Source organism: Lynx canadensis, chromosome A2 (genome assembly GCF_007474595.2).
Source record: "Lynx canadensis isolate LIC74 chromosome A2, mLynCan4.pri.v2, whole genome shotgun sequence".
Taxonomy (NCBI): domain Eukaryota; kingdom Metazoa; phylum Chordata; class Mammalia; order Carnivora; family Felidae; genus Lynx; species Lynx canadensis.
The window spans coordinates 114,101,712-114,127,058 of record NC_044304.2 but is presented as its reverse complement, the minus strand read 5'-3'; the positions used below and the strand labels follow the sequence as shown (position 1 = coordinate 114,127,058).

Here is a 25,347-nt window from a genome sequence, read left to right as displayed (position 1 = left end):
AATGATACCGCACAGAAAATGCCTGGAATCCTGGCACATCAGAGTTTCTATGTTGGGCAGCACACGGGAGGTGTGGAGTGCAGCCTCCGGGGCCAGACGCCTGGGTTCTCCTCTGGGCTCTGCCACCGTAACCTTGGGCAAGTTATTCTCCTCTCCTGGGCAAGAGAGTCCTGTACTGAAATAGCATTGAGAGTTCACTTGTGCAGCAATGCGGATGCCGTAAACACTCTCCTACGCTCTTTGTTTTCTCCGCTCCACAGTGAACCCTATGAAGTAGGGAATGTATTGACCACCACTTCACAGATGAGCTGGTAAGTGGCAGGGCCAGGAATCAGACCAAGACAGTCTGGCTCTGACATCCTGGCTTTCAACGCCTATACTAAACCGCCTTTCTAACATCTGTAAAATGGGGATGATTGCTGAGTTGAAGATTAGATGAATATATGTGAGACAGAGTGGTGCATGGCACATAGTAAGTACTCAAACAAGTGAGCCTCTATGAGTTGTTACCATTATCATCGTCTATCACATTGCTCTCTGGTTTGAATATTTAAGGCATCTGACATGGTTGGGTTGCAGTATTAGTCTCTATATATGCTGTCTTCACACACATACATACACATAGAGAAACAATCTAAACTCTTGATCCTTATCACTCTTTATTTTTTTATACAATTTTTTTTTTAATGTTTATTCACTTTTGAGAGATAGAGCATGAGCAGGGAAGGGGCAGAGAGAGGGAGACGCAGAATCCGAAGCAGGCTCCAGGCTCTGAGCTGTCAGCACAGAGCCCGACGCGGGGCTCAAACTCACGAACTGTGAGATCATGACCTGAGCCGCAGTCGGGCACTCAACCGACTGAGCCACCCAGGTGCCCCTCTTTATCACTCTTTATATAGGACTAAAGGATTAAAGAATTTTTATCAAAATGTATAGAATTTTTGCCAGGTTCTAGTTTCTGGCTCTTAATGAGATCTTCAATGAGTAATTTATAATGTATTGAACTTTGGAAATTCTTGCTTTGCTTCAGGTCGCCATTGACCCCTGGATTCAGGAATTATTTTTGTTGTCTCCTCTCTTCCATTTGTATCAATCATCTTAATATTAAGTGATGGTAACTGTTAATTATGTACAGTAATTGCCAAATATTTGATGATTAATTTACCATAGCCAAAATGTGACTTCTTTTTAATATACTGAAGAAAGCTGTTATTTAAGGCTGGAATAGCTATTATAGAAAACAGATGACCACTCAAAATCCTTTATGTTGAAATTTATTAGAATTTGCTTTTTTTTCTTCTTTATTATTTGTCTACTTTGCTGCCCAGCTTAGCAGTGTGGTCAGTAATGTTTACAGACTGGAGCTTTAATTTCAGGTCAAAACAAGACAAAATATTGGTGTCCTCCCAACTCTAGTCTGAAAGTTCAAGGAATCAAGTATATGAAATCAATGAATCTTTGACTTCATCAGCTATGTAAATGTATGACAATGTAGTTTCTAGTTTTATCAGAAGAGATTATGTCAGTATAACAGATTAAGAAAATTAAAAAAAAAATTTTTTAATGTTTATTTTTGAGAGAGAGAGTGTGAGTGGGGGAGGGACAGAGAAAGAGGGAGACACAGAATCTCAAGCAGGCTCCAGGCTCTGAGCTGTCAGCACAGAGCCCGACAGAGGGCTCAAACTCACAAGCCGTGAGATCATGACCTGAGTCAAAGTGGGTACCCAACCGACTGAGCCACCCAGGTGCCCCTGAAAATATTTGAGGGAAATAATAGTTATTAAGTCCATATAATAAGGTTTCTGCCTCCTTCCCTACTCGCACTATGCTCTGGCAGGATGTAGTTTCATATAGTGTTTGTATAGGATGGGTCTGTCCAATCGAAAAGTGTTTTTTTAACACATGTAATTGCAGAAAAGAGGAGGACCAGAGAAATGAACCTCTCTGAACTTGGTGCATCACCTGTACAGTAACCAGGAGTTACTGAATCATTTCTGAGGCTCTGTGATGCCCCAGTATGTGGTCTCAGGCCTGTGCTAGTGATGCCCTGGGCATCTATCACATGCACTTTTCACTGTGGATGCAGCTTGGCCCTTTCCCAAAGGAAAGGGTGTGTTTTTATATTACCAAAAGACAAATTTTGGGGGGTGCCTGGATGGCTCAGTCAGTTAAACATCTGCCTTCAGCCCAGGTCATGATCTCATGGTTTAGGGGTTCCAGCCCGCATCAGGCTCTATGCTGACAGCTCAGAACCTGGAGCCAGCTTTGGGTTCTGTGTCTCCCTCTCTCTCTGCCCCTCCCCCACTTGATCTCTCTCTCTCTCTCTCTCTCTCTCTCTCTCTCTCTCTCTATCTTTCTCTCTCTCTCTCTCTCATAAATAGATAAACATTAAAAAAAAAAAAAAAAAGATAGGGGCACCTGGGTGGCTTAGTCAGTTAAGCATCTGGCTCTTGGTTTCAGCTCAGGTCATGATCTCATGGTTTGAGGATTCGAGCCCCGCCTCGGGCTCTGAGTTGGCAGTGTGAGGCTTGCTTGGGATTCTCTCCCTCTCTCTCTGCCTCTCCCTGCTTGCTTGCTCTGTCTCTCTTTCAAAATAAATAAATACACTTTTTTAAAAAAGATAGATTTTTCTATCCCAACAAAGAAGAAATTTTAATAGTTTTCTTTCTCTATCTGAATTTAAGAAGTGAATACCTGCTGCCCTACAAAATAAAATACGATTATTATTAATTTGTAAATTTGTTATTTATTAGGATATTTAATATATCCTTATATAATAAATACTATAATTAGTTAATTACTATATAATATATTCTATTATATATTGCATATTATGTTACAGTATTAATATATATTTAATATATTTATTATATTTTATTTGTTATTAATCTTGTTATTATTATTATTATTACTATTATTATTTAGTGTGAATTGTCTTCTGAATTTTCCTGGAAAGGATTCTTTTTTTTTTTAATTTGTTTAACGTTTATTTATTATTCAGAGACAGAGAGACACAGAGCGTGAGCAGGAGAGGGGTAGAGAGAGGGAAGATACAGAACCTGAAGCTCTGAGCTGTCAGCACAGAGCCTAATGCGGGGCTCTAACTCACGAACTGTGAGATCATGACCTGAGCCGAAGTCAGTCGCCCAACCAACTGAGCTACCTAGGCGCCCGAAGGATTCTTAATATTTGTTGTTTAGGAAATAGATAACGTACAGTTGAATCATGTAATATATTGTCCCAACCCATCAGTGTTTTATTATTTGAGTTTTCTGTTTAAAGTAGCAAAAAAAAATTATTTTATGAATTTCTGTGTGACATTTAATTATTAAAGAAATGACCCTATTATGTAGTAATGAATAAGTATTTATCCAAACACCTTGAATTCATATTAAGTAGCATTGTGGCGTTGCAAAAGTGCTTACTTGAAAAGTGGACTCTTTGATCCTGGTTTTCCTTCTTTTGCATGATGTTTGATCTCAGTGTTTTAGAGTAAGTAATTTTTAAAGTCAAGATAATGCAGATGATGTTTTCATACGTAACCTGTGCTCTTTCACCTTTTGTCATGTGGGTTATTCATGTATCATCCTTGTAACCTTTCCTGACAGAATCCTGTCCAAGCTTCATTTTACCACTGAAAGAAGGGACCTAACATTTTTAGGACTCCATTTGCAAAGGAAACAGACTTTAATTTACATTCATAACATTTCTCTCCTCAAATACTGAAAATCATATGAATAGCTTTAATTATACATTACAGAGATTTTTTTTCAAAGCAGACCTTGAAATAAGACTTTTAAATAACTCTTCTGACGGTTACAGATTAATCTTTTTTTTTTCTGCTTTAGCAATGTTAGGTAAACTGTTTATAATTAATTTCATATAGACAAATTAAGTAGTTCAAGAATGTGAAAGTCTAGATCAAGGGCTGTTACTTATCTTGCTTCTCCTGCCATAACAAAGCTCCCAAAATATATTAATAAATTCATGGGGTTTTTTGAATTAAATTACTAAATTACAGAGCTGTGAAAGAGAGCCCCAGAGAACATCTGGCATAGCGTGGTACTTCCCAAGAAGACTACCTTAGAAACTATCTAGAATATATGGGCATCCCTCAGAGCTGCAAGTTCTCCAGGGAATGAAGAAGCATTCATAACCTTCCTTGAAAGCCTTTTTTGACAGTTATGGAAGCACTGTTGTAGAATTGATGATTTTACGAAAATGTACCTAGAAATTATGCAGAAAGCAGAAAATCAAGACATCAATATTCCTTTTTTAATTATATGATGTTTTAATTATAAATATGAAATAATTAAGTTGCTTAGGAACCCATTTTCTTAAGTAACAGCATTTTGTGTTTAAAATACATAATTTCTGCACCCAAGTATCTGGCTCTAATAAAAATGTATTTCCTTATTAAGGGCACCTGGGTGGCTCAGTTGGTGAAGTGTCTGGCTCTTGATTTTGGCTCATGTCATGATCTTATGGTTCATGGGCTCGAGCCCCACATTGGGCTCTGTGCTGGCAGCTCGAAGCCTACTTGGGATTCACTCTCTCCCTCTTTCTCTGCCCTTCCCCTGCTGTCACACACACTCTCTCTCAAAATGAATAAATAAACATTTTTAAAAAGGTAAAAAAAAAAAAAAAAGGGGGCGCCTGGGTGGCTCAGTCGGTTAAGCGTCCGACTTTGGCTCAGGTCACGATCTCGTGGTATGTGAGTTCGAGCCCCGCGTCAGGCTCTGTGCTGACTGCTCAGAGCCTGGAGCCTGTTTCAGATTCTGTGTCTCCCTCTCTCTCTGCTCCTCCCCCGTTCATGCTCTGTCTCTCTCTGTCTCAAAAATAAATAAATGTTAAAAAAAATGTTTTTTTAATTAAAAAAAAAGGTAAAAAAAATGAGATTTACTTATTAAAGTCTGTATTTAGAATCCTATGCATATGATAAAAAATGTTCAGAGTTGCTTAAAAACTCATGTTCCCAAGAACCCCAAGAAATAGTCAAGGTCTCTAAGTTTTCTCTACACGATTCCACCCTGATGTTATCAGTCATTTAAAAAACATATATGGGACCCACAGACAAAGGAAAGACTCTTCAAATCAGAGCACATGGGAGCTTAGCCCAGTTAACTTTGGCACCTGTGTTGATAAGAAGAAGTAACAGGTTCAGTCCTGTGTGTCTATTTAGTCCCAAGACATTTTCCTCTTGTGTATCCCCCTTCCTGGCCCCATTTGCACACACACCCTCTTTTGTACAGGGCACCGCACTGGGGAGCAGAGAAAGATTAGGATTAATGCATCATACTACTGAATAAACAACCACAGGGCAGGTCCTAATGTCACAGGGTCATGAGCCGCCTCTCTCCACTAACAAGACAGTATGTTAAACACCGTGAGGATGATGTGGATGGAGAAAGAAGAAATTCTAGCTGGCTAACAGAAATGAATTTTGTAACTAACACAAACTTAGTCCTTGAAGTGTCAAAGCATTTAAAGGATGCTAATCATTTGTGTATAGGAATTCCCCCCAAAGTTTCCTTTTCTTTTTAGTTTAAAGGAGGATATTTAACACCACTGATCCTCTTATACTTTCTCTGTTATTGATTAAAAGTGCCTCTTCAAGATCAGCCCATATAGTGTTGTGTCAGGTTATGGGCTCCATTAAAATCCTGACAAACAGAAATATCCTCCAAGGAGGATGGCTAGGATGGGTAAAAGGATCTAACAATAAAATCAAGGGGGCCCTTTGCAATGCTTGACTGTCTGATTCTGCCTCTCTTGTCCTGTTTCCTCTTAAGTCAGTGGGTAAACTACAGTCTGCTCCCTGTTTTTGTAAATAAAGCGTTATTAGAACACAGATGTGCTCACTCACCTATTGTGTCTTCTGCTTTTGCACTAAAACTGCAGAATTGGGTAGTTGCATCAGAGACCACATTGCCCACTAAGCCTGGAACATTGACACTCTGGCCCTTTACAAAAAAAAGTTGGCCAAACTTTGCAACTGAAATGACCATTACATGCTTTCTTTTCTCATCATGCCTCCACATCTTCTCACAGGCCCTACTCTCAGCCGATAACTTGACTTATTTTTCTGGGAAATAGAAGCCTTCAGAAAGGAATTTTCCCATTTTCCCACTATGAAATGTGCCAGCCTACCTATTTACCCTGTACTTCACCTGCCCTCCTGTGTTGGTGAGTGACATATTCACCATCCTCCCACTGAGAGTAGATCGTGATGCTCTCTTCACGTCTGAAGGACACGACTCCTAAAAATGCCCTCTCTCCTTCCTGCATCATCAAATTTCCCTCCATGATGGATGATTTCTAATAAAGATTAAAAGGCCAACATATCTATCACTGTAAACAAGCAAGCAAGCAATCATTCTTTAGCTAGTATCCTGTTGCTTGTAACAATTCAGAAGAGTTGTCACTCTCTTTTGAACCCAGGCTAATACAACTTCTTTCCCTACCACCATTTTGTTCCCCCAAAAACCAAAACAAAAAGAAACAAAACAAAAGCTATATTCAAAGTCACCAATTATGGCTGTCAAATTCAGTGTCCGTTTCAATCCATCTTATTTGATATTGTAGCAACATTTGATACAGTTTTTCTTTGCCTTCTCCTTGAAACCCCTTCACTACTCCCCAGGGTCTCCTCCTGGAGCCTGTCCTTCTTAGTCCCGTTTCCTGACTACTCATCTTTCCAGCATCCAAACATGGGACTCAGTTCCCGGATTCCTTGTTATCTTTGTTTACATCACTGCATTGTAACCTCTCTTATTCCTCGGGTTTTAAATACTGTGTACACTGATGTCTCCCAAATTCCTGTCACCAGCCTGGACTTCCCCTCTGAGCCACCAAGTGGCCAACCAGGCAACAGCACTTAGATACCTCAGGGCTATCTTCCTCCCCAGTCTTCCCAATCTCAGTAGATGACAACCCTACCCTCCCAGTTGCTCAGGCTAAACCCAGTTGCTGCCCTACCTTTGGAAAATATTCGAATTCTAACCATTTCTCACCAGTTCCACCACTAAAAGTTCCAAGACTTCTCTTCTCTGAAAACCAGTCCCTTATGGGTCTTCTGGTTTCAGCTACTTCTCCCCACCCAACAGTGTTTTCTCAACCCAAAAGACAGGATGATCTTGTTAAAATGTAAGTCAGATGATGCCATTCCTACATTCAAAACCTTCTAAAGGATTTCCATTTCATTCAGAAAAAGAAACCAAACCCCCTACCCAGCCTGTATGGAAACAATGTGATGCGGTCCCGCATCACCTCTTTGGCAGTTTCAGAGGGGGTAAGTCTCCCCCTTACCAACTCTGCTTCGGCCGTGCTGAACAACAAGCCATTCTTGTTGCTTTTCCCTCAACATGCCAAGCACATTCAAGCCTCAGGGACCTTGCACTTGTATTCCTCTGCCTGGAACCTTCCTTGCTTCCTTTATTTTTTTTTTAAGTTGGTTTATTTTGAGAGAGTGTGTGAGGAGGGGAGGGGCAGAGAGAGAGAGAGAGACAGAGAGAGAGAGAGAGAGAGAGAGGATGAGAATCCCAAGCAGGCTCTGCACTGTCAGCACAGAGCCAGATGCAGAGCTCTAACTCACCAATTCTGAGATCATGTCATGAGCTGAAATCAAGAATGAGATGCTCAACTGACTGAGCCACCCAGGTGCCCTTCTTCCTTGCTTCTTTGAGATTTCCATTCAAATCTCATTTTACTAAAGAATCCTTCCCTGACACACCTGTCTTTATAACACCTCCAGTCATTTCTTCTACTCCCTTGCCTTGCTTTATTTTCCATCGTATCATATCTTACCATCTGATATATGTTACATAATCCTCATCCCCTAGTGAATGTAAGATTCATGGCCTGTGGGGCTTTTTTGTTATGGTAGTTCAGTGCTATATTCCTAGAACTTGTAGTTCCTGACTTTGTTTGTTACTCACATAACGAAGTTACTGTTGGGTAAGTGAATGAATGAATAAAATTAGGAGCTGGGGGGTGGGGTGGTTATATATGGACAATATTAAAAGGATATAATAAATACTGGTGTTTAAGTATTTGAAAGATTGTCATATTGGATAAGAAATAGACCTAGTTTCAGGTGGCTCAGTTGGTTAAGTATCTAACTCTTGGTTTTGGCTCAGGTCATGAGTTCGAGCCCCTGGTTGGGTTCTGTGTTGGCAGTGGGGAGTCAACTTGGGATTTTCTCTCTCTCCCTCTCTCTGCCCCTCCCCAACTTGCACTGTCTCTGTCGAAAAAGAAAGAGAAACAGACCTAGTTTTGGTTGCTTTTAAAGGTAAAACTAGTTCTCATGGGTTGACGTTGAATGATTTCAGAGTTTAGTGTGGTAAGGGACTTTCTAACAGTTGCGGGTCTCTAACAGTGCAAAGGCTGTCTGAAGATAACCAGCGATCCCTGTGCAAGGAAGTCTTGGAAATGAACTGGAGGACCACTTGTGAGGGATGTTTTAAAAATAAATCGCAGACTTTGGTGGAGCAGTTCCACTTGCTGTCCCCTGGGAATCTGATTTGGGCCACGTGAAGGATTTTTTTGTTTCCTTCCTAGTTGTTGGAGAAACTGCTAGATAACAGGCTATCCTTGCCTGTGGGAATAGAGATGTAGTCATTGTTTGGCATGGATAGTCCCATTTCTTCAATACCCACTCAACAAAATGGGTATCTTTTGCACAAACCATGAAGACCATAAGGTTGAGCATCCTTGTTGGCCCCTTCTCCATATTTGGTCCTGTTGCTAAGTCCATTCAAATCCTGTAGGTTGTACTAGATAAAACAAGAATCCAAAATTTTGATTGTTCCTGCCAAGAGTAACTTCAGATTTCATTAGATCATTTTCTGATATGTCACTATGAACCATTTTTTAAAGAATTTGAGCAGGAACAGTTCATAATTTGTGTTATAATGAATACACTTGTTTTCTAATAAAAGTCCTAGATTGTCCTCCTTCATATTATTTTTACTTAGGTACTTTGGCAAAAAAAATGTGATACTTTATGGATCATTTCCAATCCCTGATGACATTTTAAGCTTTCTTTTTCCAGTTTATTTTTAATAAACTTTTTTTTTTTTACCATATTTCATGCGACATTGAAGAGGTTTTGCTAATGCCCCATAGTAACTTTCCAGCTGTGAAAAAAAAATTGTGTGATCTTCTCGTTCACCGTGTGTTTGTACATGGAATAATCTGGTGGAGTAAAAGAATTAGGAGTTTGTGTACTGGTATTTTTAGTACTCTGTATCATTTCACCCTTTTTTGTCAGAGTGGTTCCTGGCTAACTTTCCCATGAGTTTTTAACCTCTTGTGAGGCTTTGCTTATGTAACAGGAAACGGGCTGTCAGGAACAAATAGTGGCATACCAGGAGCACACTTCAGTAGCAAATGACTTAGTTTGCTCTGCCCTTCACTCTCTTAAAGTAGACTGATACACGATCTCAACTTGAAGACTTTTGCTGTGGCGTTCCTAGGTTAAAATAATACAGTTTCAACTTTGCAAAGGCAAAATATTTTACCAAGACCATGCTTTACTCCAGGCGACAGAGGAGATGAGCTTATCATAAAGCGAATTTTCCAGTGGTGTCATGTCCTGGGACTGTGGATTTAAGTATATCTTCGCTTTTTCTCCAACTCTTAAGGCAGGAGTGATGTGCAAACTCCAGGAGAGAGATGACATCGGACGAATTGAACTGGTTCAGAAGCTGGCAAGAGAAAACTGTCAGTTTTTGCAGACAGACAAAAAGGAACAGGAGAAATCTGAACACGTAAGCCCTTTTTCTCTTGGGGATGCAGGCTTGAAGGGGTGAAAAATGTTTCTGCCTCGTTGTATGTTTGAAGGAAAAAATATTTTAAATTCTTTAGTTTTGTTTTTTTCCCCCAAAAGCATACTCCTTGGTAAAAATGACAGTTGCTCAAAACTCTAAGCCAGCCGTTCATAACACTGGATTTATAAGAGAACTCTTCCCGAAAGTAAATCACATAGAAATATAAGAACACATGTAAGCAAGTACAAATGCATGTCTATTTATGATTTTGATTTGATGTCTTTCGAGTTTGACTTTGGGAATGTCAGCCCATCAGATAATTTGTGGGGTATGAATTTTGAAAGTATATTCCTATGTACTTCTATGTTGAGTCTGGGGTGGCTCTAGTTAGCAAACAGATGTATCCTGAGTTAGTAGAAATAAATGAGAGCAGAGTAACAGATTATAGATGCTTTCCCCGGAGTGGGGGAGTCAGAAGAAGAGTTTTCCCAGTATCTTCTGAATGTTTGTGTTCCAACAAAAGTTACACTGTTCAGTTGTAGTTAAACTGGAGGAAAGGGACGCTGTGCTCGGTTCTCCTGAAAGCCGTCATTCAGACTGAGCCTTAGAACTGAGATGCCTTCCGTCAGGCCAGGGCAACAATGGCACCACTTTCTTCTGCTACGCATTGTTGTCTGCTGACTTTGTGTTGTTGTTTGTAAGACTTCGCTCCCAGTGCTCAACTATCCAGGATTGCTCATGAAGGGGAAAATTCCTCAGTGCTTATAAACATGTCTCCCTCTGATTTTAATTTTCCCGTGGAATTTTATTTTCAACCCTTTCCAAAGGGGAAAAATTGCTTCATGACTTCTCTTCTCCAAGGCCATGAGCACAAATGTCAGATTTTTACTGAGCAGGAGAGGAGGTGAGATGTTCAAGCATGGGAGGCTGTTTAGGTCAACATAACACATCTCTAACTGCAACATCACATCATAACAAGTGGTGTCTTGAGGGGGAATATGATTAAGCACTTTCAAAGCCTCGTAACTGAGCTATTCAGGGGGACCATTGACTTTAAGTGAGAGTGGACGTGTCAGGAGCCTTCAGTTCACTAGGGACTATTGAAAAATTCAGGGACTTGTTTAAATTGTTAAAAGCACCCTGAAGGATGACTCTGTCAAAGACTGACTCTTAATCTCCGCCATGTCCTTAGAATATTTGGGATTAGTGTGTGACTTAAGCTTCTCAAAACATTATTCCTTTTGATTGATTTAAATTGGAAGAGCAACAGTTTTCATTTACCATATTTTGTTGATTTCAAATTGCACGTTTCCTCCACATTTTAGCATCTCTGAAATCAGGATAAGTCTTAATGATTGATCATATGAAAACACAACCTGGTTTAACTGTGAGCATTTATCTTTCCTAGTGGTCCTTAAAATGAATGATATGTATTACAGTGAATTGCATATTCAGTTCAGTGGAACAGCGACAGCCTGAGGGTAGGGCAAGAACTTTTAAAGTCAGACAGATAGAGTGCCACTTAACCACGGCTAGAAATCATCAGCCTTATGCCTCAAACAACTTTAGGCTTATTTAAAAAGATAGCTGTATTGCGTTTGCCTTGCATTTAATTGAATCCAGAATATTATAGTTACAGTTAATGAGACTATCATATCCTCTAAATATATAAGTGAAATCTGAACTTGGTGCTGGTAATTGTAAAGACTTGTAACTTAGGATAGAAATTTAGTGGTATAAGATTTACAGCTTTGCTTATGGTTATCTACTCTCTGTTCTCTTTAATCCTTCATTTTAAGATCGTAAAATAGAATACTAAGGTTTGTTACTTTTTGCATGAATGTCGTAATATGGATGCATTACCAGCTCTGAAGTACTTATGTTCCTGAGAGAAAAAAGGTGTATAAATAAACATTGGCATTATGGCCTTTGCTACTAGACCTCACCTACTGCAGTTTAGAGTAAGGAGAGGTGAATATTCAGGATCTTTCCTCCTTAGTGATGAACATAATCTCAGCCATTCTGCCATGTCCCTCCATGCAAGATGACAGCAGTTGAACTGATCTGCTCTGTAAGCTGATATTTATACAGGGCTCTACTCTATGGATTATTTGACACTAGATGCTTATACTTTTTGCAGTAATGTATTAGGAAAAAAAAACCCATCTGGTCGATTATCTTGCTCATTTACGTCTTGAGCATTTGATAGAGCTGTATACACATTGGCTTGCACTCTGAGTTCACTGTGCTCCCTGCCCTCAATCTCTTTTCAGTGGCAGTCATCTGCTCTGGCTCATGAAAACCCGGGGATAACACGCAGTATGTACAGAGGAAACGGTCATTTACTTAATGTAAACCTAGGCCCGCAGTTTCTTCTTTTACAACAGTAACAATAATGACCAAGCCCCGGAGTTAGATACAGATTTCCTTTCTTTTACGATTTTAAAATGCTTCAGCTACGTCATCTACCATTCCTGGGCCAAAGTTATTTAAGTAGACAATGGTGAAATTTGAGTTAGAATCTAAGTTACCCATTGATTTTTTTTTTTTAACTAAACTACACTGCATCTACACTTCTAGAATACCACATCCCTTTAAATGCATAGTGCCAAAATGAAACAGCTCCTTCTTAAAGTACTACTGAATAGAAAAAGAATAAAGCTTTTGTTGCTGGCACATCTTGTTACAAATAGGAGCTTAGAGCTTTCTGGGTAGGGCATTTCTAATATTTTCTTAAACTGGCCAATGCCATTATTATAAATGCATGCAATTAGAGAAACACTTCACTGTGCTTTTGCCAAGGTATTTCTGAAAGAAAAATATTTAAATGTGTAATCAGCACAAGTTTCTCAGGAAGCACTTGGTTTTCTTATTTTATATTAACAAGCTGTAGGTAAAATTAAGCAACGTTCATTACTAAGTGTTGAAAATTATGATGTGAGAACTTGAAGAAGGGGACAGAAGTTGGTTATTTCTTCTAAACATGATGATAGTGGGATTAACATTGGGTCATCAACTCTTTAAAGAAATTTCCTCTTATGTAGACATCATATTTCCCCATCTTAATCTGATTATATTAACAGAGGAAGGGGCACATGTTACCAAATGGGGACGTTCAGGCTTGACCTGGAAGGCTAATGGTCACAGCACAGTTTGACAGGGAAGAGCCTCGAAGTCACAGGACTAGCAAAAGACACATGACTTGAGCCCTGAGCGATTCATGGGGAATGAAGGGGAGTGGGCTGTAAGAGAGGTTACGATTCATTTGTGTAAGACCTCATAAGGCACTGAAAGGAGTTTAGGCTTGCCTTTCTGGCAAAGGGAAGCCATCAATGAAGGGAAGTGTGGCACAATCAGGTGCGGTCTTCCTAAGATCTTTCTGGCATTGGCTTAGAGGAAAAAATGAGTGGAAAAGAGGAAAGTGTTGGAGAGAATCCTTAGAAAACTATGATAGTGAATCAGTGAAAGGTGAAAGCCTGAACCAAGGTGGTAACTTGGGAAATAAGAAGGCTGTAGATGACAGGAGTCACTGAGATGGTAAAACTGGCAGTATTTGATGGCTGGTGATGGGGAGGGGTGCGGGGTAAGAATGTGTGTTATATTAAGCATTGTTTCAGTTTTTATTAAGGCTTCTTTGGTATAGTGGTAGCCATAAGAATGTTCCGTTTAGCATTAGAATGGTTGGTCACCTTTGGTGAAAAGCTACAAGACATTTACCTTGCTTTGTTTCCCTGCAGTATGTTTCAGGTGTCTGAGACACAGACACCTGAGTATCTAGAGCACTCAGTGTTTATCTCCCTGGCAAATTGTCAGGTCAGGGTTCTGGCTTACAGCATGGGAACCGCATAAACCATCTTCTCATACCAGACCATTGGAAAATACCTTGGGCAGACAGAGTCTCTGGTAGCCACAAAATTAACTGATTTTAATTTTAATAATTAAAATTAATTTAGCCAAAGCTTTGGCATTTCCTGCAATGATGTGTGCGCCTTGTTCAGAATTATCTGTGATTTTAGGGATGCTCTCTTGACCCATGTAATCTGAGTTGGCATTACTAAGCTGTTATTTTAGAATGCTCTTGATCATTTATTCATTCCATATACCTTTATTAAAGCCGGTGTCCTAGGGGATTCAGAATAACTATGGTGGCTTCTACCCTGAAGAAGTACAGTCAGGTGTAGAGAGAAGACAATGACGCAGATAACTGAGATATAAGGAGACAGTGTTGATAATCTCCAGAGAGATACACAGAAGTTAGAAGAAGAATTTATACCCAGGGAAACAGGATTCTCTGTTACAGCAGAGGTAAAGTGTGATGTGAGAGCTGGGCTAGAGCGGACTCAAGTCTGATGGCTTCTGGCTGCGTCTTCTCTCCACAGTCATTGCAGGAGGCAGGGCTGATAAGGACAGGAACCTGGGACATCCAGAATCATGATAATCTCAAGAAAGAGGAATGACCAGGACCACCCTGCATGGAACAGACAGAACAATTACATAAGGAAGGGATGGTGGTGGCAGATGTGGGAAGGATAAAAGAGAATGCGAAGGTGCCTGCTTCGTTTGAGTCCTAAGTTAGATTTGAACAGCATGTAAACTGCTCATACTTTTGTAGCCGTGAAATAGCTGTATTAAAGAATATATCTAGAGGTGGATACTTTTCTGGGACACAATGGTACTATTGCCCAGAAGAACCAAACTATTCCTAAAATGTAGCTTTGGTAGCATATTGACTTGTAGTGTATACATGGCAGTAGTAGCTGCTAAAGTGAGTTCCTAAATTCTGAAGTGCAAAAATGTGGGTCTGTAAAATGTGTGTGAGAGCTCTGCTAAGCAGTGCTTCCCTAGGGACTCTGTCTATAGCCCTCCCTCTCCCCACCGGTTTTCTCCAGTTCCTTTGTTAAGACTGAGGACCCACCCTACTTCCTTCCCCTTTTCCCATTCACTTATGAAATATGGGTGGGAAGGGGATTTTGCACATTCTGAAACTTAACCTTGGCGTGGTCTGCTGCCAGGGTAGCGTCCCTGTCACTCAGCCTCAACCAGGATTTCCTTTTCCCTGTTTCCTGCAGCCTCATCCTGCAATTCTGCCTACGTCAAAGGCTTCCTTGTTCACAGATGACTAGGGGAGACCTAGGGTATTCTGGCTGCTGTCCCTCTTATTTCACCTATTAAAAGTTAGTCTCTGCCTTTTTCCAACTTCTCTTTGGTCTATTACTTTGTTTTAAAAATAAGGCTAAGCATAGTTGAAAGCCCTCTTTTTACGTGAAACGCTAAAAGCAAAAGTGGTTTTATCATTCTGTATTCAAACTTGCATTATGTATGTAGGCAAGTAAAGTTTAGAGCAACCATGGCATTACTCAAAGTTTATCAACAATTTAGTTTAACCAAGAAACTACTTAACTACAAACAGAATTTTGTAACATTATTGCTGAATAATGAAAGCCAGAATTCAGGTACATATAATGGGCAATTCATAACATGTTAAGTTGCCCGCCTGACAAACCGCTGTGTAGACATGATGTTGTTTTTCTTAATAACAAAAACTTGACTTTGCGTTGGTTTCGTGCTAAGGTCCCCTTTCATAGGAAGGAGACTTATTTGAATGAATGATTCTAGTTCATTTTTGATCAGGATTAATATGGCCACAGAGTAACACAAAAAATGGTAGAAGATGGTTCATGCCTCCCAGAAGTTTACAAGTGAGCTGGGGGGGAAATTCACACATGGAAACAAGTAATCTCCAAGATGGAGATTCAAGTGTATTCAAGTGTTTTACTACTGTGACAGACATTGAGAGAGGGAAAGACCCCTGATAAACACATTTCACAATTGCAGCAACCCATGCTCCTCTGCATTCCACAGCAAGGCTTACAAGTGTGGTTCGCTTCCGGGGCTCTTTAAATTCTGGTTTGTTGCAATTATTTATTTATTTGTTTATTTGCCAGGAAAATGGCAGCTGAGCTGCCAGTGAAAGCGGCGTGTTCATGCTGTCTGGTGGAGCCATCTGCTCATTAGCTCTGTTTTTAAGTTCTCACAAGAAGCCCATTGCAAGTCCCGACACTGATTTTTTTTTTTAATGAGTTTCAACGTTTTTGAAGAGAGAAATTTGTCATTATGGCATTTGTTTTTTTAAATACTCAAGTTTATTTTAAAAAGCCCAGTTAAGAAAAGTGATACTGGCTCAGTTAGATTTATCAAGATCATGTTCTCAAAGATCTTGTATTCCCCATGGGACAGATGCTGCTCCCTAGGTTGATGAAGTTCTTACTCTTTAAAAAATTAAAGTAGTTGTGTCGTCTCTAAAATGTCTGAGAGGGGCACCTGGGTGGCTCAGTTGGTTAAGCGTCTGGCTTCAGCTCAGGTCATGATCTCCTGATCCATGAGTTCAAGCCCCACATCGGGCTCTGTGCTGACAGCTCAGAGCCTGGAGTCTACTTCAGATTCTGTGTCTCCCTCTCTGTCTGCCTCTCTCTTTCTCTCAAAAATAAATAAACATTACAAAAATTTTTTGAATAAAATGTCTGAGAAATCATTAAAATGAGATATTGAGAATCAGGTTATTTTTCTTTTGTTTATGCCCTCACCCCCCCCTCCACCCCCTGCCTCAGTGGTATATCTTACTCCAGACCCTGGACAACCTTGCATTCTTTTCCTTTCTACCCCCATCAAGGCCTGATCTGCATTATTGCTAATAATGTAACAATATCATTACCTTCTAGATTGTTGTCTGATTAGGTAACACTAGAAATCTTTGGTAGTTTGGTTTCATTTTTTGTTCATAATGGATGCCTTAACACCGAAAGGTAGGGAAAAGACGCACAGACAGATGGACAGTATTTCATGACAACTGTGTACCACTGAGGCTTGGAGAAATAAGAACATGAAGAGATCTCAGGGAGAAGGAAGACATAGGTACCAACTTATAAAGTGCTTTCATTCCCGTGGAAGGTCCTGATACATCAAAGCCTGCAGAGAGCTAACACTGCAAGAAATTCAGAGGCTGAATTCACAGTTCTCTGTGTGGTAAGTGTTCTGCAGAGTGCTATGGAAGCTTGTCACAGGGGTCTAGGGAGACATGCATACGTCCCTGAGGAAGAGAGAATCTGAGGGGCCAGAGGCATCACTAGGAGAACTGAGGAAAGACAGGCATTGCTGGCAGATGAGGGAACACGAGTGAGGATGCCAGTGTGAACGGCTCATGCCAAGAGATGATGCTGCAGCCCCAGGGGCAGAACCAAGTGGCTGGGGCATGGCCGCAGGGGGAGGGCCACGGGGGCCAGAGGATGCAGAACCTTACAGGCTTAGCCAAAAATTGTGTGCTCCTAGCCAGATAGCTTTGAGCTCTTGTGAAGAATTTTATAAGCAAGAGAGAAGAAGGTGATTTACAGTTGAATTTTTGAGACTCCTCTGCTGCAGCGCCAGAATGGGTTTGCAGGAAGATGGGTCACACTCGCTTCCTTTTTTCACAGGCTTCTCTGTTGGTTTTACAGAAGCAGTCACCAGCATAAACTAAGGATTTCGTGTGAGGAGCTCCAGTCCGTGAACTTGAGCTAAAGTCCCTGGGAAGGCAGAATGTCCAATTATAGCTCAATCTGATTCTTTAGCTTTACCCTAAAATACACCACGACACTATCATTTTCTTGAAAACGCTGGCTGTGATTCAGTCCTGTTTTTATAGAAATGAATTTTGAGCTTGCGTGTCATGTGAATACTTTCTGTTAATGACATAAGCTTATATGTTCACTTTAAAAATACTTACTCTGTGGTATAATGTTTGCCTCATATTGATTCAGCCAAAGTTTGGTGATTTCTGAGTGATTCAAATACTTCAGTTGATAAAGATGAGGAAAAGAAATGTATAAGAGATTTCCATATAAGATGGAAAGAATTTTTTTTTCCTTTTGCAATGGGAAATGGATTGAAGGAGGATTCCATCTGGCATACAGCAGCCCTAAATGTTGTCTTAAGATAGCAAAATAGAAGATTGCTTAAATACCATAACAGAACATAACAGACTGCGGCCCAAGTGTGCAGCACATATTTCTCTGATAAATCATGTTAAATACCCACATTTTACTTAAAACATGACCATGTTCTTATTTTTCATTACATAAAAATTGTCTTCAATTAAAAAAAAAAGTCCATTCCATTACTGAAGCAGGAAAGGTTTGTTTTTTTTCTGTAGAAGTGATGCTACAGCCCTTAGGTTTACCTGGAATAGATTTCTTAATTTTTCTGGTGGTTGTTGTTTTTCCAGGATTTCCCTCCTATATTAAAAAAACAATGGAGAAATAAGATATGGCATGTAGATTCATTTACTGTACATTTGTCCATAATTAAGTGAACAAGGCTCAACAATTTTAAGAAGCCCTTGTAAATGTCCTCTTTGTTCAGGTTCCAGGAACGGCTGGGCATGATTGAGGCAAGCTGAGTCAGAATAAAGGATTAGGGGCTCCTCGAGATCCAAGAAACACATAGAGGGAGAGACTAATGGTGATAATAAGACAATTAAGATGGCAGGAAGTGGCTTGGGGGTAGGGATTTGTAGGGAGGCTCATGAAAACTTAATGAGTCATAAGAGCATATCTTGGTGATTGCAAAAGTGGGGGTAGGATAGACATAAGGTAAAATTTTGGCCCTCTGCAGTCAATGAGGAGAGAGAATGGTACTTCAGACAGATGAGTCCCTAAACCTTTCATGATCTTGCCTTGGCTAGGATTTATAGAGGTAAAACAAGCTTCATATTGACACTCTTATGAATACAGAAGTCTAATGATCCCCAAATGGTGCAATGCATAATAAAATCCTAAACTGAATTTTATGCTTGATGGATGCTATCACTTCTTGCTGCTCAGTGAACTTACTGTTATTACAAATTGGGGGATTGTGATGATGCGTATTTTTTGCAATCAGTCTGAGTATCCTGGAGTTTTCCTCTGAGAGTCATAGCCAATGGGAAGAACTTGAGATATCCTGTGTCCTGATTGTTTGGGTAAGAAAACTTTCAATCAAAAACTGGCACCTGCTAAATAGGATTGTAAAGTGTTCCTCTAAAATGGGCAATAAATACTATACAGTCCATTAATTCTGTTGGAAGTTTGTTAATCACAAGAAAAGGTTAGAAATATGTCCATTAATGATATTCTTCTTGTAAAAATAGATACCTTTTAATGTCTGTAATCAGAAGCAAAAAAATCAATAAAAATAATAATTACTAGAGATCTTTTAGGTTTGTTAGAGAAAGTTATAATTCAATCTTGGTGTTTTTATCTGTGTTCCTAAAAATGGAGTTTGTGGGGACGTAAAGTGAGGCTAGCTTGATTGAAATGACCTTTGTCCCCATAAAACATTTCTGATGAACTGCTTCTCCCCTATTTATTACCAGTTTCCCTATCAGAAAATTAACCCAGCAACTCCCAAAAGCAGGCACAAGCAATTTTTTTCCGCAAAAAATAAATGGGATCATTCAGTGCTTTTCATCAAATAGCCATAGGGAGGCAGAGCTCTAAAAAATTATCTCAGTATTAAAACAATACTCAGAGATAACTCTAAAAACATGGGAACCAAGAGGGTAATTGAAGCCATGGAGATAATACTGTGTCCTCTAGTAATTTGTATGACTGGAATTTTAAAAGATGGAAGTGAACAGAACTACAAAATATAAAAATGGCAGAGACAGGTAACACACATGGCCCCGGTTGGTGCTGATTTAGAGCAACAGGTTTGAGGTTAAGGGATATAGCCAACCAAGGTGGTAACGGGAAGATTTTGAGTGTGGGTGAGGCAGAATTCTGACTAACCTTAAAATCCAAGAGAAGAAATCTTGGAATGAAGCAGAGAGCCAATTTTATTCTGATTGTCTTCTGAGGAATATACTTGAATGCCAGATGCTTGTGGACAGAAACGTTTCATGACTTGTTGAACTATTAAATGCCATTTCCATTATAATTTGGCAATCAAGCCTGACTTTATCTCAATTTTAAGTAGATCACATTTCCGTCCCAACTCGGTAAATCTCAGATTCCTGTCCTTCGGTATTATTCATGATCTTGGCATAGAGCAGAGATCTGCACAGACCTGAGGAAAGTTCACCACACCCTGGAAAAATCCTTGTTCATAAAGATCAGAGAGCCCTAGGTGTATTCAACACCTGCGGCTGTTGTTTCTCTTGTTGTACACCCCCCCCCACGCCCCTGCAAGGCTTGCCACTTTGGCATCTTTGCCCTGATCTCTACTCTTACGTATCACATCTGGTGACTCCAGAACCTCTGGTGAAGAATATGGTGGAAGAAATTTTGCTAGTCCATTTTGGCCTAAACCTAAGTTTTTGAGACTACTTCAGTCCGGAAGAGAAAAGCCAGAAATGGTGTCTCTTCCCTCTGAGTGACAGAGGATGGCAGGCTGCAGGCATAGCGGTCTGAGGGGCCCTAAAGAGAAGAGCTGGGTAACACAGGCTCATGGGAGACCCGGAGGGAATTGACAGGGCATTCCTTGGTTGAATGTGGTGACCTGCCAACGCTGGAGAATTCGGTCACTTACCTAACTGCGCTGAGATCTTCAGACAGAAGCCAGCATCCCTCATCAGACATTGAGTTTGTCTACCATTAGCAGCTTATCTCGGATTCCCAAGCCTGAGCTCAGAGACATGATGAGAAAGAATCCTAGTAGGTGAGGATGGGTGGCAGCCAAATAGTATTCAGCTTGCTGCTGCCAGTAGTGATCATTCAGCCATTACACATAAAATTAACTTGGTTGAGGGCCCTATTTTTAAGCTCAGTAGAACTTTCTCCTTTTCATATATAGAGCAGATTTTTCAAATACCTGGCTAAGATTAATCCAGTCTTGCCTTCATTCATTAAGAAAAACATTTGTTGAGCACCTATGACCCAGGCACCACACAAAACAGAGCAGAGACAGGAGTGAACAAGATGTGATTGAGCCTCAAAGGCCCCCTCCCCTCTCTACGGAGGGAGAGAACAAAGATAGGAGACTGAAGAGGACCACCCTACACACAGAAGAAAGGGGCATACTTTGAATAAGGTATTTGTTTCCAGAAAATTGTTACTTCACATTCCTGTGAGGCATTTGCTAAATTCAGCATCATTTTGTACTTCCTGGGTTAGGACCGGGAAAGGACATAAATCATAAAAGGCAAAGGTCATACTTCTCAAATGTAAGAAGTTACATCTTGTTGGCATTTGCCATTTTCCCCTCCTCCCATGTGCTAGCTACGAAATACACTTTTTAAATAGTATACTGTTTATAGTTTGGGGCCTGTTTTACTGATTGAATTTGCTTCTGAAAACAAGTTTCTGAAGAGGTTATAGGTGTTTTAACAATCGACAGCAAGGTATTAGGCACCTTGCTGGAGTTTATAGCACATTTCTGTGAAAGATTTTTTTTTTGTTTAAAATTGTTCTACTGATTGCAAAAGTAATACACGGCTTTTGCAGAAAATTTAGAAATATTAGAAAGCTACAGGAAGAAAAATTTAGTGGGCAACCATGATTGTCCCTCACCTTGCCCAGTGTGTCAGTATATACATTATGAGTCTTGCCTTATGTTTTCGTGGTGTACTTTACTTAATCACCCTTCAGTTTGGGCACAAATATGTTTACAAATTTTGCTGTTATAAATGATCTGACATGTACAACTCTAGAAAATTTTTTACCTAAATTTTTAAAATAAAGTTTTATTTATTTTGAGAGAGAGAGAGAGAAAGAGCGCACGCGCGTGTGTGTGTGTGTGTGTGTGTGTGTGTGTGTGTGTGAGCAGAGGAGGGGTAGAGACAGAGCGAGAGGAAAATTCCAAGCAGGCTCTGCACTGTCATCGTGGAGCTGGACCTGGAAACTCATGAACCACAAGATCATGATGTAAGCCAAAACCAAGAGTCTCATACTTAACCGACTGAGCCACCTAGGCGCCCTAATTTTATATTTCTTAAGGATAAACTCCTAGCTTAGTAATTTCTACTTACAGGTATGAAATGTTCATCTCTTTTATGTTTTTGCCTCAGTTACTTTCCATAAAGCTTGTGCCAGTTTCACTTACATCAGCGATACGTGAAAGTACTTGTTTTGTAATGTCCTCACCCTTACCCTCATTGAACATTGTGATTCTCAGGGGAAAAAATTAATTATTTTTTTTCGTTGATGGGGGGAAAGTATTACCTAGTTCAAATTCAAATTTCTTATGAGGTTGGATATTTGCAATTTATATCAATCCATTATCTTTCTTCTATAAATAACCTGTTTACCTTCTTTGCCCATTTTTCTATTGGAATTTTTCTCATTGATTTGAATAAGTTCTTTATATATTAAGCATATGCATCCTATTGCTGCTGTAGTTTTCTCCCATTTGTTTCTTGTTTACTTATTTTTATATGTATATGAGCAAAACAAAAAATGATTCACATTTTTTAATTTTTAAAAATACCGTGAAAATGAAAAGTCTTCCCCATTCTGTGGCCAGATACTCAATTTTATTTTCTTCTATTTCTTCTAGAATTGAACTTTTCACTTCTGTCTTCAGTTGATTACTATTTTGTTACCAGTGTTTAAAAAATCCATTTATTCTGGAGGAATTAAAATTCTGTTAACCAACTTCCTCCAAATTAAATATATTGAGTACAAATGGAGTGAGTCACATTACCTCTTTGAGCTTCAGTTTTCTCATGTATAAAGTTAGGAGATGAGTGCTCTAAGATTTCTTCTACCTCTCAAATTCTTTTCTTAACTTGAAGACACCACCCCCCCCCCCCAAATTCATCAGCATCCTTACTTTTGAGTGTTGGTACTTCTTGGGAAATTGTTGCCATTTTATAGCAGATAACAATTGATTACCCAGGAGGCTTTCAGTAGGCATTTTCTACTATGATGGAACATGTCTATCAATGCCAAGAATCATTCTGTTCTTTTATGTTCTAAAAATACTCCTGTGGATAGAACTTCTAAAAATTTACTCTCTGTGAAATAGTGTTGATATGGGACAGATGGCTGATCGAGCATATCCAGCTACAAGTACCTCTGCTATCAGGGTATTATAGTTATATTTCATGTCAAGTCATTAAATACTTGGAATTGTTTTCCTGAGTTCAGAATGTCCTGAAGAGGATTGAGAAATGCAATTCCCAAATGATGACAAACCAAAAAAATGTTAGATCTTACTGCCTTGAACTCTTAGAAATAACAAGGAAGTGGACTAGCTGTTTATACTGGCTAATAAGTTCATTAACTAACCACTATCCACAGCCTACCTCCAAACTACTCCTTTAAAAAAAAATGCAGATTTATAGCTCTCCTATAAAGAATTTACTCTTTGAGGGCAATCCCCATTTTTATTTGGACTTTCATCCCCAGTGTCTAGCGCTAGGCTTTCAATCAATGTTTGAATCCAACAGAGAAGGCATTTGTAGGTGGTTTGAGATGTTTTTCCCAAGTTCAACCAACCAAATCTGTACAAATCCAAAGTTTTACCAGATCCAGGCTTCCAGTTCTGTGGAGATTTTCAGCTTTCAATGAAAGATTTTGTACTATAGGGAATTTACCTGAAAAAGCAGGCAGAAAAGACCGGGAGATTCATCACCAACAGTCAGTTTGTAAGTGTAGACAACCTTTGGGAGAATTCATACTTGGTAAAAAGTAGACAAAAGCTTTGAATCTTGAGTCACAGTTTACGGAGCAAGGATTTTACCCTAGGCAGGTTTGTCTATGATGATTTCGATCCTCTTGGCACCCAAGTACAAGTTAATATCAGAAAAATAGAAAGTATTTTTATCTATATTGTATCATTGAAGTACTTCCATTTCTTTCCAGTGTATCTTTTTTTCAGACACGCCCATCCCCCACCCCAGAAAAGAGGGAGAAAGACCAATACTATGCAACCAAATTATTTTTGTCTTATTTTAACCACGTCTCTCTTTTTTTTTTACCTTCTAATTTTGTTTGTATGCCTCTCACATAGTTTTAGCAATATTTCATTGCCTTTTAAATTCTCTTAACCTATTTTAATACCAACTTTCTATACTTTTGCAATGAACAAGAGTAATACAATCTTACCTTTCTCCCAGTCTGCTTTCAAGCTGGGAATGAGGTTTTTGAGATGTTTACTGCAGGGACCAAAGGTGTGCCTCTCTAAAAACACCAAGGAATGTACCAAAACATGAAAAAACAAGAGTATTTTCTTAAGTTGCTTGTGTTTCCTTGTCTCCATGCCATATGATCTAGCAGTTGGTACGCTAACTAGGAATTTTTCATTCCCTAACTTGCGTAAGTACTCAGGCTGCTCTTTTATTACTGCTTTGCCCTCTCTAAAGTTAAAAATGCATGCATATGTGTGCACACACGCAGACACAAACATGTAAACACACAGTTACATAAACGCAAAAGAGATTTGGGAAGAGTTACAGAGTCCTTGACTTGGAGCCTTCCCATTTTTCCAAGCATATTACTTTATACTTTCTTTACTTTTTATTAAAACTTGTTTTCTGCTTACTGAGATATCATTGACAAATAAAACCACATATGAAGTGTACAATGGGATGTTTTTGATGTATGCATACATTGGAGTGATTATCCCAATCAAGGTAATTAACATATCCGTACCTCACAGTCACATGATACATGTATGTCTGTGTGTGGTGAGAACACTTTAGATCTACTCGTAGCAAATTTCAAGTATTCACCACTTTGTAAATTTGAAGAATACTTCTGAGTCTGTTCAGAGCTAGCTTTTTCAAGTAATTTCAGTTAATAATAGGTTTTCACTTAATGGCAAAGTATTTTCAAATAACTGAATTTCCTACAGGAGGAATTTGGAAGGAGAAGCCAAAGCTATAGGAAACAGTCAGGGCTAGCTTATCAAGTACTGTGCTAAAAATCCCTACTGTCCTCTTGTTACTCAGATTTTAAAGGCTTCTATAAAACTACTGTGCCTTATTCAAACCCCAAGTGACAAGGATACCTACAACTAAAATGTGGAAACTTTGAGTCATAATTTAGCATAGGTTTTCATCCCATCTCTCAGCTGCTTGGGGAGAGTGTCAAGATATTTTCCCTTTAGAATAACTTTGCAAGTATGTCACACACACATGCAGGGACACACACACGCAGTTGAAATTATTTGAGAATACTTGGAAACTAGAAGATATTTCTAGATAACATTTATATTTGTCACGTTTGTAAAATCTAGGAAACAAGATTTCAGATTTTTTTTTTTTTTTTCTGTCTCCGGTAACACACGTATTGTATTTTGAGGGCCGTCAGGATAAACCAGTAATGAGAGACAGAAATAAGAGCTGTTGTCGGCACTAAATCATCTCAGGTGTTCGCAGATACGTCGCAAGTGTATCCGTCTGTGTGGATGCCACATATTGACGGAATTCACATTTGCAAAATATTGACAGTTTTTCTCCAGGGACCCTGGTCGTTGAATTTTTTTCCCCTTTGTTCTTCTGCATGTTAGGAAATGCTTACAGATCTAGGATTTGAAGCATCCTCCTATCTTCTGAATTACCTTCAGGTAGGCTTCTATCAGGTCATATATGCACAAGGCAATGTCCTCAATTGCCTTTTGACCT

General features: G+C 39.4%; 1 protein-coding gene across 1 annotated transcript in view; it reads left to right on the top strand.

Annotated features, from left to right (window-relative positions):
* Positions 1-25,347, top strand: part of RAPGEF5 (Rap guanine nucleotide exchange factor 5) — a 227,518-nt gene that overhangs the window by 115,197 nt on the left and 86,974 nt on the right. The window contains 2 exon segments of the mRNA XM_030308087.1: positions 9,645-9,770; positions 16,719-16,793. Coding sequence (XP_030163947.1) covers positions 9,645-9,770; positions 16,719-16,793 — 201 coding nt within the window.